General features: G+C 36.5%; 2 protein-coding genes across 6 annotated transcripts; one reads left to right on the forward strand and one right to left on the reverse strand.

The window, feature by feature from the left end:
• Positions 1-112: 112 nt before the first annotated feature.
• LOC103338310 (ribosomal protein L29 family protein) lies at positions 113-2,374 on the reverse strand. Its single transcript, XM_008241505.3, has 4 exons — positions 2,239-2,374; positions 1,793-1,965; positions 1,011-1,168; positions 113-482 (listed from the first exon to the last, which is right to left on the reverse strand). The coding sequence occupies exons 2-4, from the start codon at positions 1,950-1,952 to the stop codon at positions 375-377; spliced, it is 426 nt and encodes a 141-aa protein (XP_008239727.1). The 5' UTR covers positions 1,953-1,965; positions 2,239-2,374; the 3' UTR covers positions 113-374.
• Positions 2,375-6,952: 4,578 nt separating this feature from the next.
• Positions 6,953-12,362, forward strand: LOC103338309 (nucleobase-ascorbate transporter 6). Of its 5 annotated transcripts, XM_089055952.1 has the most exons (16): positions 6,953-7,104; positions 7,259-7,353; positions 7,644-7,800; positions 8,610-8,707; positions 8,820-8,996; positions 9,217-9,317; positions 9,525-9,600; positions 9,692-9,751; positions 9,885-10,069; positions 10,381-10,477; positions 10,633-10,719; positions 11,102-11,160; positions 11,268-11,359; positions 11,470-11,547; positions 11,655-11,815; positions 11,917-12,362. In XM_089055952.1, exons 3-16 carry the CDS (start codon positions 7,671-7,673, stop codon positions 12,133-12,135), a joined length of 1,620 nt encoding a protein of 539 aa, XP_088912078.1. In that variant the 5' UTR covers positions 6,953-7,104; positions 7,259-7,353; positions 7,644-7,670; the 3' UTR covers positions 12,136-12,362. The 5 variants fall into 5 exon arrangements, with proteins under 5 accessions (XP_088912078.1, XP_008239724.1, XP_088912079.1 ...); XM_008241502.2 differs by having other exon boundaries at positions 6,974-7,353; XM_089055953.1 differs by lacking the exon at positions 7,259-7,353 and having other exon boundaries at positions 6,980-7,104.
• Positions 12,363-13,381: the final 1,019 nt, after the last annotated feature.

Raw genomic sequence — 13,381 nt, forward strand, 5'->3', positions numbered from 1 at the left:
TGGGTTAAAGTATGGAGAGAGCAGAAATAGGCAACAAGTATTCTCCTATATTTGTTGGCCCCTGAAAATTAGACATGGGATCCATGAAATGAAACTGTATATGCAAGAGACATTGAAGAAAATGTGATGCAGAAATTCGAGCCAGAAAGCCACTGGAACAAATAGTATTCAATTATTTGCTAACAAAGCCATCGTAAGACTATATCAGAACACAAAGACAACCATCATAGATTCTAAGAAAAGATTACGAGTTGTCCGCTAATCCGTAAAAACATTAAATCACTACGAGTTTCTAGTCCTACAAGGAGAAAAAGGGCAGCATCGGCTGTGCACAAACATAACAGTGCTTCTGGAGATGGAGAATGTGTAAGTTATCACAAAGCATTTATCATTTTCTTCATCTCAGCACTCCTCCTGGGATCAGGTTCTTCAATTGCTCTCTCAGTCAGAACATGCTTGATACGGCACATTGACTTCCTCACCTGAATTTCATGATGACATCAACAAGAAGAAATCAGGATGGCAACAGTATATCCAAGTAGAAGACACAAAACTCGACCACAACAACAAAGTAAAGTTCGAAAAGTTCTTTTTTGGAACCACTCTGAAGCAGCCAATTTAAACATAATCGAAAAAGAACTTTTGCTTGTCCAGCAGTTAAACATAACTGAAATGCAAGTGGCATCATCCGAACATAGATACATAAACTCTAATACTCAAAAAGCAGAGAATCTAATGTTAAGAAATAGTTTGCTGCAACATGGTTCTAGCACAAGCATAGCTTATTGACTTCCTTAGAGTTTCAAACTTCCATATAAAGTGCAAGCAAAATATATGGATATCACACAACATACTGAGCAAGTAGACAGAAAAATATTGAGAAAGTCAGAATTAGGAGTTGAAAACACGGAAAGGTAACCAGTTTTCATGCAAACAAACATTTTTTAAAAACTTCCCAAGCATTTGTTCGTCAGAATAATACAAAAAATGGTTAAAAGAAAGGGTCATACTTTGGGAAGGCGCTCAGGATTAGGAAACCGTAGATTCTGGGCCTGAAGCATCTGCCGTTGAGTCATCAGCATGTTTTTCTCCTTAAGCAGAACAAACCATAGCTTATTGAGATCATCCCAGGACTTCAGACGCAGTTCAGATGCTTTCCAACTTCGACCTGACAGCAAAAGAAGTATTAAAAATAGGATCCATCACTGAATCAATACAGATTGCATCAGACAGACAGTAATGCATTGAAGGACATGGCATCAGAATATCAAAATAAGATTGAGATTATGTAACTTTTTCCCAGAATGGTTTAAACAATACGGAAGGATAGTGGTTAAGAAGAGGGTAATAAAAAAACCACTTTAAAAAGTTAACATCAAGTGCAACGTATACCGAGTAATAAGGAATATATTTGTGGGGTTTCAGTACAGAACTAGTAAGCAATGAAACAATTAAATGAAGCAGCTGGGACACTTTCCCATTGACCTCCATGATTGATTCTAAAATCTCTTGCAATGTTGAGTGTAATAACATTAAAATCATAATGGGAGCACAACATTTTTCCGTAACTCAAATCTTTCTAAACTCCCTCCAGTTATAAATAAAAATATTTTGGCACATTGTAATCAGCATGTAACTGGAATTCCAGACCCAAATTGTCGTATTTGCAGTTCTAGAATCATATTAAAGTCAGCTTCTTCCAACATAAATATGATAGTTGACAACGTAATCAAATACACAAATTCATATGGGTAATGGACAGCCAGAAACAACGGAAATGAATGGTATGTACCGTAGACAACTGGCTTTTCTTCATCTTGGCTTCTATCTGCCTCAAAGAACTCCTCAAGAGGGTTATGTCCCGTCGTCCTAGCTGAAGCAGCTGCAGCAGAAGTTTCTGATTTAGCTACAGAAAAGAGTGTTCTCCTAAAATACCTTGACACCATCAACATTGTGTTTAGATTGCTGCATAACAAGGGAAGGGGATCAGAAAACAGAATGAGAACAAGCAGAAACTCATAGTTGGAGCACAAGGCGCATCACATTCGTCGTTAACCCCCCACCAAAAAAACTAATTTGGGTATCTTTCATTTGGGCATTTTCACAAACACAAAGGTTGCCATTTTCAGAAATTACTGAAGCATGACAAAAAAACACATCCAAGCAGTCAAAAGCTGCTGTGAAGCAATATAGACATTTGGCAAAACGAAATATGAAGAAAACCCAGCAACCGCTTACGTGTGGAGGTTGATTGCGGCGTTTTGGGGGGCTCCCGATACTGGGTCGTGGCGGATGAAGCTTGAAGACAGAAGGGTGACTCTGGCTGTGGAAATTTCAGAGCCTTTCTCGTCATTTGGGCATTCGGGCAATTGGGTTTAATATGAGTGCCGAATATGCCTCAGCCCATTGCGTGAGACTAAAACCAAACAAGACAATAGAAAGTCACAAGAGCCCAACAAGCAAAGGCCTAAATGGCCTACAACTAAAGCCCATGTAATATATTTTCCAATTATTAGTTTTTATTTTATTTTTTGGGTATAGTTATTAGTTCAAAGTTTTGGGTAACTGAATTATTAGTACCTTAGTTTTGGGTGTGTGAATTTCATGAAAAGAAGTGCCTAAAATTCTTTAGCAAAGATTATTTGGTAGATTCTCTCTGGTTCTAGTGAAAAATAAGTGGAGTATACTGTTATGCAGTAGATTTCACACAAATTATATCAAAGCTTAGTACGGATCGCACAGAACCGTCAAACCTGTCATAAATCGCAATTCAATTTTCATATCAATAATGTAAGTTACAATATAGGGACAAGAATATACTGGCTTCTTTTTCTTCCTTGTGGTTCTAATCTAATTGAAACAGATAAAGTCACCACTAACCCTAATGAAAAGGGAAATAAAAAGAAGAGAGTGAGTGAGTGAGAAAGAAAAAGCACCAAACAGTCTCTCTCTTTACAATCAAAAAAGGTCTAAAAAGGGCAGATAAATTTGCCATCATGCAGGTGGTCCCCGCATGGATGCTAGGGTTTTGGGTGATCTGAGTATCTCCTAAAGAACTCTGATGGCAACACCCACGTTCTGTCCCTTGTTTTTTCCTCCATGCACCTTTTCTCTTCTCTCTTTCTCACCCCTCCCAATTCAATAATGTTCATCATTACCCTCATACTTTCTCGTATTTACATCATTTTTAAAATACCATAGGCCAGGATTGTCCCCAACTTTCTCAATCTTAATCTTCAATTAAGGTTAGGTGGTTTGAACCCTTTTTTTAAAAAGCTCCTACCAATATGATTTTGACATGTCCTTACAGCATACAAAGAAAAAGACAAAATTACCCAGCTCCATCTTAATCTTATACATATTCCCAAAGTTCAATTATTTTCTCTAATTTTTTTTTCCCATGAAAACTTTTTTATAATTTTGATAAATTTAGTCGTGGACCAATCAAGATGTCCACTCATCTGTCAATATGGCATAATTGAAGCTATCATGTGGGCGCAGGAAATTTGAGGTAATATAATGATTGATGACAAATATTTTAAAAACATGGTGTAATTTTTACTTATCTTTTTCAATCTTTGGATTTAGTTAAAGCACAAGTCTGTCCTTAATCTTCGCAATCATGATGCCACATGAAATAAAGACTTTATTTTTTTACCCAAAAAGGCTTTGGCTCCCCATCTTTTTCACTAAAATATTGTTGTCAGTACTCAATACCTCAAATAACGGCAAATAAGGACAGCCACTATTCACATGAGATATAAAGAAAAAAATTTGTATAGAATTTTTTTGTGAGAAGTGAAAAACATGGCTAAGTATTTATAAATAAAAAAAATTATGAAATTTTTGATATATTTTTTAAAAAAGAATTTAGTATTTAAATTGGTCGTTGATGTCATGCTGACATCAACAAACTCAAACAGCAGCCCAAGCTGAGCTAGCCTTCACCGTTGGAGTTCATTTTTGGGGGTTGGGGGGCCTTCTACTCGTGCTGGCATGCATGGCTGGAAGCGCTTTAATGGTCCTTTTGTGGCTAGTGGTTTTTTTAGCTAAATTATGAATGCAATCATAGAATTTCTCAACCAAATAAAAAAAATCAATATTAGCCATCGTTCAATATGTGGCTAATGACAGTGATAATAGAAAATAAAGTAAACTTACACAACAGACATTGGGTTAGAGTATCTCTTGGAGAGTCTCTAAATTTTAACCAAATTCTAACTAAAATAGCTAGAAAACTATATAGCAAACCACTTAAAAAGTGTTTTCTCCAGCAATGTTCTCTATTTTGACTAATCTGAAATTGGTTCACTCACTCTTGCACTCATTTTAAGAAACTTTTTTGAACCGTTGGATAATCCAACGGTGGGTGACTAAATCTCTTGGACCCCGTGGTCCAAGAGATCGAGACTGTCTAAAATATTTGGCTAGAAAACTTCTCTCTTCAATTTGGCGAGCCTCCATTTCCCTCTCCTCCTTGCTAGATATAGAGAGCCACAAGTTTGTTCTCCAAAATAGAGAGCCAAGTAAGGAATCTGCTGGAAGAAGAATTTTCCTTCTTTTTAGCCAAAACATCTAGGAATAAGAGGATAGGGAGTCTGCTGTAAATGCTTTTAGTTAAGTTGGCTAGTGTCTAGATTCTAGGCCCTAGAGCGGATATGCTTTTCACTATGCATCAAAATTCGAATCACCTCTTCATAGTTCAAATGAAATGGAAATAAAATATAAATATGGTATGTATTAAAATAAATAATTAAAAAAACCTATGTATTAAAATAAATAAATAAAATTTAAAAAAACCTACGCACACAAAAATATTTCTTTGCGTAAATTCAATTTCTTATTTCCTTTTTTGTTGGTAAATACAATCAAAGCCTCACATTATCTTTTTTCACCACATGATGTGCTACATCCCAAAAACACATTTCATGTAACGAATAAGATCAAAGTGAATAGTGCCAAAAAGAAAATAGCACATTCAAACAAAAACAATTAGTGTTTTGAGGGTCGAGGAGGATCAAATATATTTGACTTTCAAATAGACCTCTGTCGTTCTCTACAATCTCTGTTCTATGTTTTCTGTTTTACTCCCACAATTAGCTAAAACTTCTCTGGTACAAAAATATATTACACGTGGTCCGAATATGTACATACAAAAAGCATGTTTTTTTTGACCAATCACGAAGTGTATGAAATTAGAATTTGCACAGGGGAATATATAAATATATATAGATACGTCTGGATGTTATTATTACGCGGATATTGTGTATTTTGTATTAACCCTCTAAACTTTCTCTATGTTTATTACAGTGGTGTCTGGACGATAATAATGCGAGGACGTCTTGATGAAAGAATAACTATATATATATATATAATAGAAAATCCAATCGCAATATTCTTATTTTGATTGTCTTGGGTTCACTTCTCTACCTGCTCTACGATTGTGACCCATGTAAATTATAAGATAATGATCAACAGATAAACTTGAGAATGAATGCAACAGTTGATGAGTTGGACTGTGACTTGTTTTTGCTTAATACACAATGACAATTAATTAATTAATTAATGTAAGATTAATCAGTCAGATTTAGCATCTCCAGAGTTGTGTCTGCAAAGGATTTGGACTTTTGAGATTACCTAACCTACCTTGTCCCAAAAGACAGAAAATCAGGAAAAGAGAAAAAAGGGTTATGTGCCAATTGGGAGCTGTGGGTGGGCTTGCTTGAAAAACAAGAAAGGAAAAAAGAGAAGGAAAGATAGAGAGATAGAAAACGAGGAGGAAAATTGGTAGAGGAAGCCAGTTGGGATTGTATTGGGAGTGAATTGCGTATATGTTTGTTTAGTGAAGGGAAGGGACAGAAAAGCAGGGATTGGGGTAGGGAGATTTTGACTGATGAAGAATTTTGTCGGCTGTTCTTTCTTTCACTATTGGCTCATGCTTTGGGCGCCCATGTGATCATTCTCTTTCAACTCCCCAAATTACCCCTACTACTATACTTGTTGCTTTTCTGGGATCAAATCATTTTTATCACAAAACGTTTCCTGAGTTTGCAAAACCACTAGTAGGTTGATAAATTTGATCGTGAATCAACCAATATATCTACCAATAAGTGGAGGGTCGGAAATGCTAAGATCAGGCCAACGTCACTAAAATTGGTTTTTCCTGTTAATGAGGATTACAAACTAGTAAGTTTACAAGGACTCTCTATAATAATTGCAATAAGAAAAAAACTATCCACAAACAATTCAAGGTGCACGATATTTCATTTCAATTTTCATTCACACTTGTTCCCTTTTAAATTGCGGATGAGTTCTTTGTGATAACTATGGTAAAAGAGATAGAGAAGAAGATGTTTGTTTAGAAGTTTTGAGAGCAGATGAGAAAACTGAATGATATATTTCTTACTAAAAAATGATTTTGTTACAGTACAGTATATATGTATATACATAACCATGCTAACAGCTGACAGCTAAGCTAACCAACCTCCTAACAATGTTAACAGCTCTAACCAACTCTAACCATTAGGTAAACACTTTGTTCGTACTACATCATTGCTTTCTTGCTTGTTAGCTGAATGGCTCGTTTCGTGTCAATCTGTTAAAGAAAACGATATGTTATACTTTTATATTTTCGTAAGGGGTATTAACGTCTTTCAATAAATTAACAAATCTCGGTGCATCATCTGGGGATGTTGGTAAATGGGAATTTATATTGTCAAGGAAGTTATCTTTATCTGATTTAACGCAAACTCAAACGGTGTCGTTTTCTCCTGATCGTTCATGGCTTGACAAGTATCATTTCAACCACGGAGTTTTAAGAGGTTTGCTCTGGCTTTTTGCACAGCTGAACCACACTGAGAGAAACAAACAAAGAAACCTCCAAAAATGAAACTAAAAACATAAACTTTATTAAAAAATAAATAAATGGTTTTCTGCTAAGCTCAATAAATAAGGTTTGGTAGGGTGTATTTTCTTGTTAGAAGGGAATGTGTAGTTAGTGTGTACAGTGTAGCTCCCAGAGAGAGAGAGAGGGAGACTTTCACCTTGTAGAGAGAGAGAGTCAAGAATACCAAAAACTTTTTTGCTGCTCTGAACATTTTTTTGGTATATCATATCTCACTCGCTTCCCGTTTTATCATATTTACAGTCACACCTCTTGTACCGCCTCTTAACTGTGTTTACATATTGTGATTTTGCTCAACTAAGCACCTGGATTTGCCTGACTCTCTCTCTCTCTCTACCCATTTTGCGTGAACAGCTTTTGGGTGTGGGGTATATGGATTTTTGACTTTAGAGAGAGCTTCCCCTGCTTTCATATTTGGCTTTTGCTTTACTTCAGCTGCTGGTTAAAAGGTGCTTTTATATGTGCTTATATTTTTCTGAATATTTTCTTGTGCAATTATTTGTGCTCGCTTCGTGAAGCTTCCGGTTACACTATCATTTTGTTTTTTCTTTCTTATTCACACAGTTCCCATCTCTATTATTTGGTAGTTTAGTGGGCATACATGTGAGTGGTTCAATCTTTTCGGTCATCACACTGTTGACTGTTTTTCCTGCTTTCAGCTCATTTTAGAGGGTTTTTGCTAGATTCGGGATCTGGGTGCTTAGATTTGAGCTTCATAGTTGTTTCTGGTGTTTTTTAGTGAGAGAAAGCAAGCTCTAGAGGAATCATGGCAGGTGGTGGAGGAGGAGGAGGAGGAGGAGGCGGTGGAGCTCCAAAAGTAGATGAGCCACAGCCACACCCACCAAAAGAACAGCTCCCCAACATTTCTTACTGCATTACAAGTCCACCTCCATGGCGTGAGTACCTCTAATCCACATTCAATGATTGTTTTTCTTCTTTTCCTAATTTGGATTCTGAGCTCTTGTTCCCTTATTTAACGATAGTGTAAGAGTATTCATGGTGGATCTTAGTTTCTAACTGTGATTCTTGTGGATCTTTTTGGCATATCTCAGGCAGGTTGTATATAATTTTCTTCTTTAATTTAATTTATTTTGGATACGAGATTCATGTATTGAATTGTTGAAAGTAGCTTTTCTTTAGTTATCTCTTTTTCTTTGGTAGATACCGCTTTTCAGAAAGGAAATGAAAAGTTGAAATTCTATCCTTCTTTTGTTTTTCTTTTTTGATTGCCTTTCTGGGGGGATTTATTTGAATCTTTTTATATATATTCTGTTAATTGCTTAGTTATCTATTCTTTGCCTGTGCAGCTGTACTGATTAAGTTTTGTACTATTTTCGTAACCTGCCATCTTGTTTGCATTAGGCGTAACCTAAGCTATGTGCCCAACTCTAATTTGGTGGGAACCCATTTGACTTTTGTTTATTGGGCACCTGTAAAATTCTCTCATGGCTCTGGTTTCTCGTTACTCTTTGTCCCTTTGGCAGAGCTTTTCTGTCACTCTTTGGTAATGGTGCTCTAAGTTCTGTTTGACCGTCTTCTGTTTAGGAAATTTAAATTGAATATGTTGTGGCATTGCAGATATTGGGTAGTTTTGATTTTTAATGTAGTTGAGCTTCATTACTCTTAACTCATGTCGTTACTTCATTAGCTAGTCATGAATAATTGAACAGTGAAATAACAAAATCGTGGGCCATTACTGGTGCAGCCGATGCCATTCTCCTTGGTTTTCAACATTACATTGTCATGCTTGGAACCTCAGTTCTCATTCCCAGTGCTCTTGTTCCCCAGATGGGAGGAGGAAATGTAAGACCTGAAGAACTTATTGCTTAAATTCTAATTGACGTCAACCAAATATTGTGTTTTTCTTCAAATTTGACCACCTGATATATGTATGTGTCTCTTACTACTGTTATAGGAGGAGAAGGCCAAGGTGATCCAGACCCTACTCTTTGTTGCTGGTTTGAACACATTGCAACAGACATTGTTTGGGACCAGACTACCAGCAGTGATTGGCGGGTCGTATACGTTTGTCCCCACCACAATTTCAATCATATTAGCTGGCCGATTCAGTGATAGTGACGACCCTATAGATGTTTGTTCTGAAACCCATCCTCTTTTTACTTGGTAGTCATTTTATAAAACTTAGTTGTTTGTCATTTGGTGCGCAACATATGATATATCAGGTAACAGTAGTTGTTTTTGATTATCTGTCATATGAACTTGCTGAAGAGCATCCACTGATAATTCTCATTCTCATCTGCACAGACTTGGCTGTAGGGCTTATGACTATGTTTTGATGTCTTTCATTTCAGAAATTTAAGAGGACAATGCGGGCAATACAGGGTTCTCTTATTGTTGCTTCAACTCTTCAGATAGTCTTAGGCTTCAGTGGCCTTTGGCGTAATGTTGCAAGGTTGGTTCTAAATAAATGAAAGTCAAATTTGGTGGTTAGAAAGATTAGTCTAGAACTTGTCAGATTTGTACTGAAACATTTCAGTTTTCTCCATTAAAGTCTGCAAAGGAAAACAAAACAAGAAAAATACTTCACTGGGATTATTTTCTTGTTAAGCTTAAAAATTCATGGTGGTTAAAACTTTTCAGTTTTATATTTTTCTTTCAGGTTTTTAAGCCCACTTTCAGTTGTTCCCTTGGTAGGTCTAGTTGGTTTTGGACTCTACGAGTTAGGTTTTCCAGTGGTAAGTGTTCTTCTTAGATGTGTATGTATGCACACATATATGGTGAATAACGTCCTCACAGTTAATCTTGATGCTTTTCCTGGATATTTAGCTTGCCAAATGTGTGGAGATTGGACTGCCAGAGCTTGTCATTTTAGTATTTGTTTCTCAGGTAATGGTCCTTAAATGTGTGATATGTTTAAATCCTTGTTAAGTGTCTTGCCTTTGTGCCTTCTATCATTTTAACCTTGTGGAAAAATTATTCTTGTAACGCTAATATTGTTTTTGCAATGATTGTGATGCAGTATATGCCCCACATAATTCACAGAGGAAAACCCATATTTGACCGTTTTGCTGTCATATTTTCTATTGTGATTGTATGGATTTATGCTCACCTACTCACTGTTGGTGGAGCATATGATGATGCATCCCCAAAAACACAGGCAAGCTGCCGAACTGATCGTGCTGGACTTATAAATGCTGCTCCATGGTTAGTGTGAAATGTGTCCTTAATATAGTTTTAACACTTTTATTGTTGTAATTCTTCCTTTTCTCACCATTGTATAGAACTCTAAAGCAAAATCTTTGGTGGACATGGAATTATTAAACTGAAATTTCCTTTTGTTATTCTTTTTAAAATAGGCTCCCAAACCATGCTAGGAAGTTTAGACATACTATGACATTTCCATCCTTTATTACCTTCGTTAAAGTGTAAATATTTATTCACCATCATGGCTTATGTTCTGGATTGGTACCAAATATTTGTTGGATATGAATCCTTATTGGAACTTGGGTTTGCAGGATAAGAGTTCCATACCCCTTCCAATGGGGAGCACCTTCATTTGATGCTGGTGAAGCCTTTGCTATGATGGCGGCATCTTTTGTTGCTCTTATTGAGGTTTGTTCTCTTTAATTCTCATTCTCTTAAATTGGTAATAATTGATAAGCCAAAATTCAAAATCATTATTGCTTTTGTTTCCAACACTACCCGTTCATTTTGTTTTGACCCCTTAAAGGTTGCCTATTTCTCACATATTTGTAATGATAAAACAGTCCACTGGTGCTTTCATTGCTGTATCAAGGTATGCTAGTGCAACTCCAGTGCCACCTGCTATTCTGAGTCGTGGAGTTGGTTGGCAGGTACAAAAGCTTCTCTCTTTCCAACGTAGACTTTGCTTCTGCACGAACTTCTGTGATTTCCACATGAACTTCTTGATTTTGCTTCCAAACCTGAACATTTCATCAATCTATCAATGCTTTCCTTCTGTTATTTTTATTATTATTTTGTATTTGGTGGGGATGGTTCCTTAACAACTTGTTTAGCTGGCTTTTCTGTAAGATTGATTCTTATCAACAATAGAAAATGCCGTTGTATTTTCATTGTCTGCATATGGAACAGTTTTGCGTGTTGAATTTTGGCAAAGATCATGCTCTCCCAAAACACTCCTGCACTCCTTTGTGGGAGCACGAATAGTGCTCCCCTTTTCCAATTGTAAATTAACTGTATAATTTCTACTCTCAGGGAGTTGGCATTCTGATTTCAGGCTTGTTTGGAACTGTGACTGGATCCTCAGTATCTGTGTAAGACTGTTAATAGGGAACGTTTGTGCTGTTTAAACATCATACTTGTATTAAGTGGAAAACAGAGTTTCTACCTTGTTCTAAGACTTCCCTTTGTCTCTGAGCAGAGAGAATGCTGGTCTTTTGGCCTTGACACGTGTTGGTAGTCGAAGGGTTGTGCAAATATCTGCTGGGTTCATGATATTTTTCTCCATTCTGGGTAAGTTGTTAACTTGTGAGATATTCTCAATTCAATGTACATTGTAATTATTGTTATGCTGGCAATTGTTAGCGACTGTTATTATTACTCATCATTTCATCATTGTACAGGCAAATTTGGAGCGGTCTTTGCATCAATCCCAGGGCCCATCATTGCTGCTTTGTATTGTCTGTTCTTTGCTTATGTTGGTATGTGCAGCTCATTCATCGTGTTAACAAGCAGACATGTGGGCTGCTGATTCACTTTGTTATCAGATTTGTTATATGATATATTCCATTTCATCATGCATCCACAGGTGCTGGAGGCCTTAGCTTTCTTCAGTTCTGCAACCTGAACAGCTTCCGAACAAAGTTCATATTAGGCTTCTCTATCTTCATGGGACTGTCTGTGCCACAGTACTTCAATGAATACACAGCTATCAAGGGTTACGGTCCAGTCCACTCAGGAGGAAGATGGGTATGCACCAAACATCAAACCCGGTGTTGCTTTTATTGAATCATGTAATGCTTGGTTATAATCTTCACTGACATACATACATGTTCACCTGTATTTGGCAGTTCAACGATATGATCAATGTCCCTCTGCAGTCGGAAGCTTTTGTCGCAGGATGTGTGGCATATTTCCTGGACAACACACTGCACCGAAAAGATAGTTCAGTTAGGAAAGACAGGGGTAAGAATTGGTGGGACAAGTTCCGGTCGTTCAAGAGCGATTCAAGGAGCGAGGAGTTTTATTCTCTACCATTCAATCTAAACAAGTATTTTCCATCTGTATGAAGCTCTTGGTTGTGAGTTTTAAGCTTATGGTGTAATGTTCCATCCATCCCAAGTTTTCAATAACTCATCTTTTTCTCACTCTTAGCTCACTCTTAGCGAATATATAATATAATCTTTTCCTAAATAGGATGCGGGTGTAGTACATTTATTTCGTTATATTCCTTGCTGTAAATCCAACTGGGGTTGTGAATTAAAGTTAGCATTGAAGCAGTTTGTGTGCTCTCAAATTTCATTTTATTTTTTTAAATTCCTTCTGTTTTTATATGCTTGCTTTATTAGTCTCATTTTAGCTAGAAATTTGACTTTGTCCGTCCACATTATTTACTATGTTACGTAACGTAACCAAATAAAATTCTTGTGGACCAAATCATTTCCCATTGTGACATCATAGCACTATTGTTACAAAATATTTCCATGTAGTTTGCTTTGACTTGGGCAAAATATCCACAAGTGCCATTGGCTGATTCACACCTTGAGCCAGCAAATTCCAAGAAAATTCAAGGGCTTGCATTGCATGGGTTGGACCTTTCATAAAGCGACTGATATTGGGTACAACTCATAAAAAGTAGTTTACTTTTTTAGATGGGCCCTTGGGTTAAGGTAAAAAATGGTATTGTTGGGAAGATTATTATGTTCAAAATCTTTTATTTATTTATTTAATACAAATCACATTGGGAAACGAGACTTTTCCACAACTGCCGGGTATCATGGGTTTGAAACATGTACCAAGTTGCTATGGGGATTTAAACCTAAGACCATTTGTCGGTAAATCAAAGTCATTTTCCAATTGGGCTAAATCCCCATTGGCAAATCTCGTGTAATTTTTATCTGCAAACCTATGGAATAACACTTTGTGGTCCATTCCCCCAAGTTGGAGTATTTGGATTCCCTAATATCATTGATGTAGCTGTACTTTGGATTTGGAAGGATTTTGAGATCCATGTCACAAATATCGTTATTAAGGCATTGGTGAGACCCACTATCGTGTGGTTGATCCACAATTTCTTTAAAAGCCCAAATTAGGGCAGACCCACTTGAAAATTTGTTCAATCATTCAGCAGCTTATAGCAAAAGGTATCTGTTCATTGGAGATTCTTTGATTCTAAAACTACCAGCTTGTACCACATGTCCCTTATTATTCATTGAAAATTTATTCTCACTATCGCACAACTTCCTCAAGCATGACAAATTATTTGAAAATTATTAAAATACTCGAAATTTTTTGACAGATACATTGAATACATAA

This window comes from Prunus mume, linkage group LG7 (genome assembly GCF_029339155.1).
Source record: "Prunus mume cultivar Tortuosa linkage group LG7, ASM2933915v1, whole genome shotgun sequence".
NCBI lineage: Eukaryota > Viridiplantae > Streptophyta > Magnoliopsida > Rosales > Rosaceae > Prunus > Prunus mume.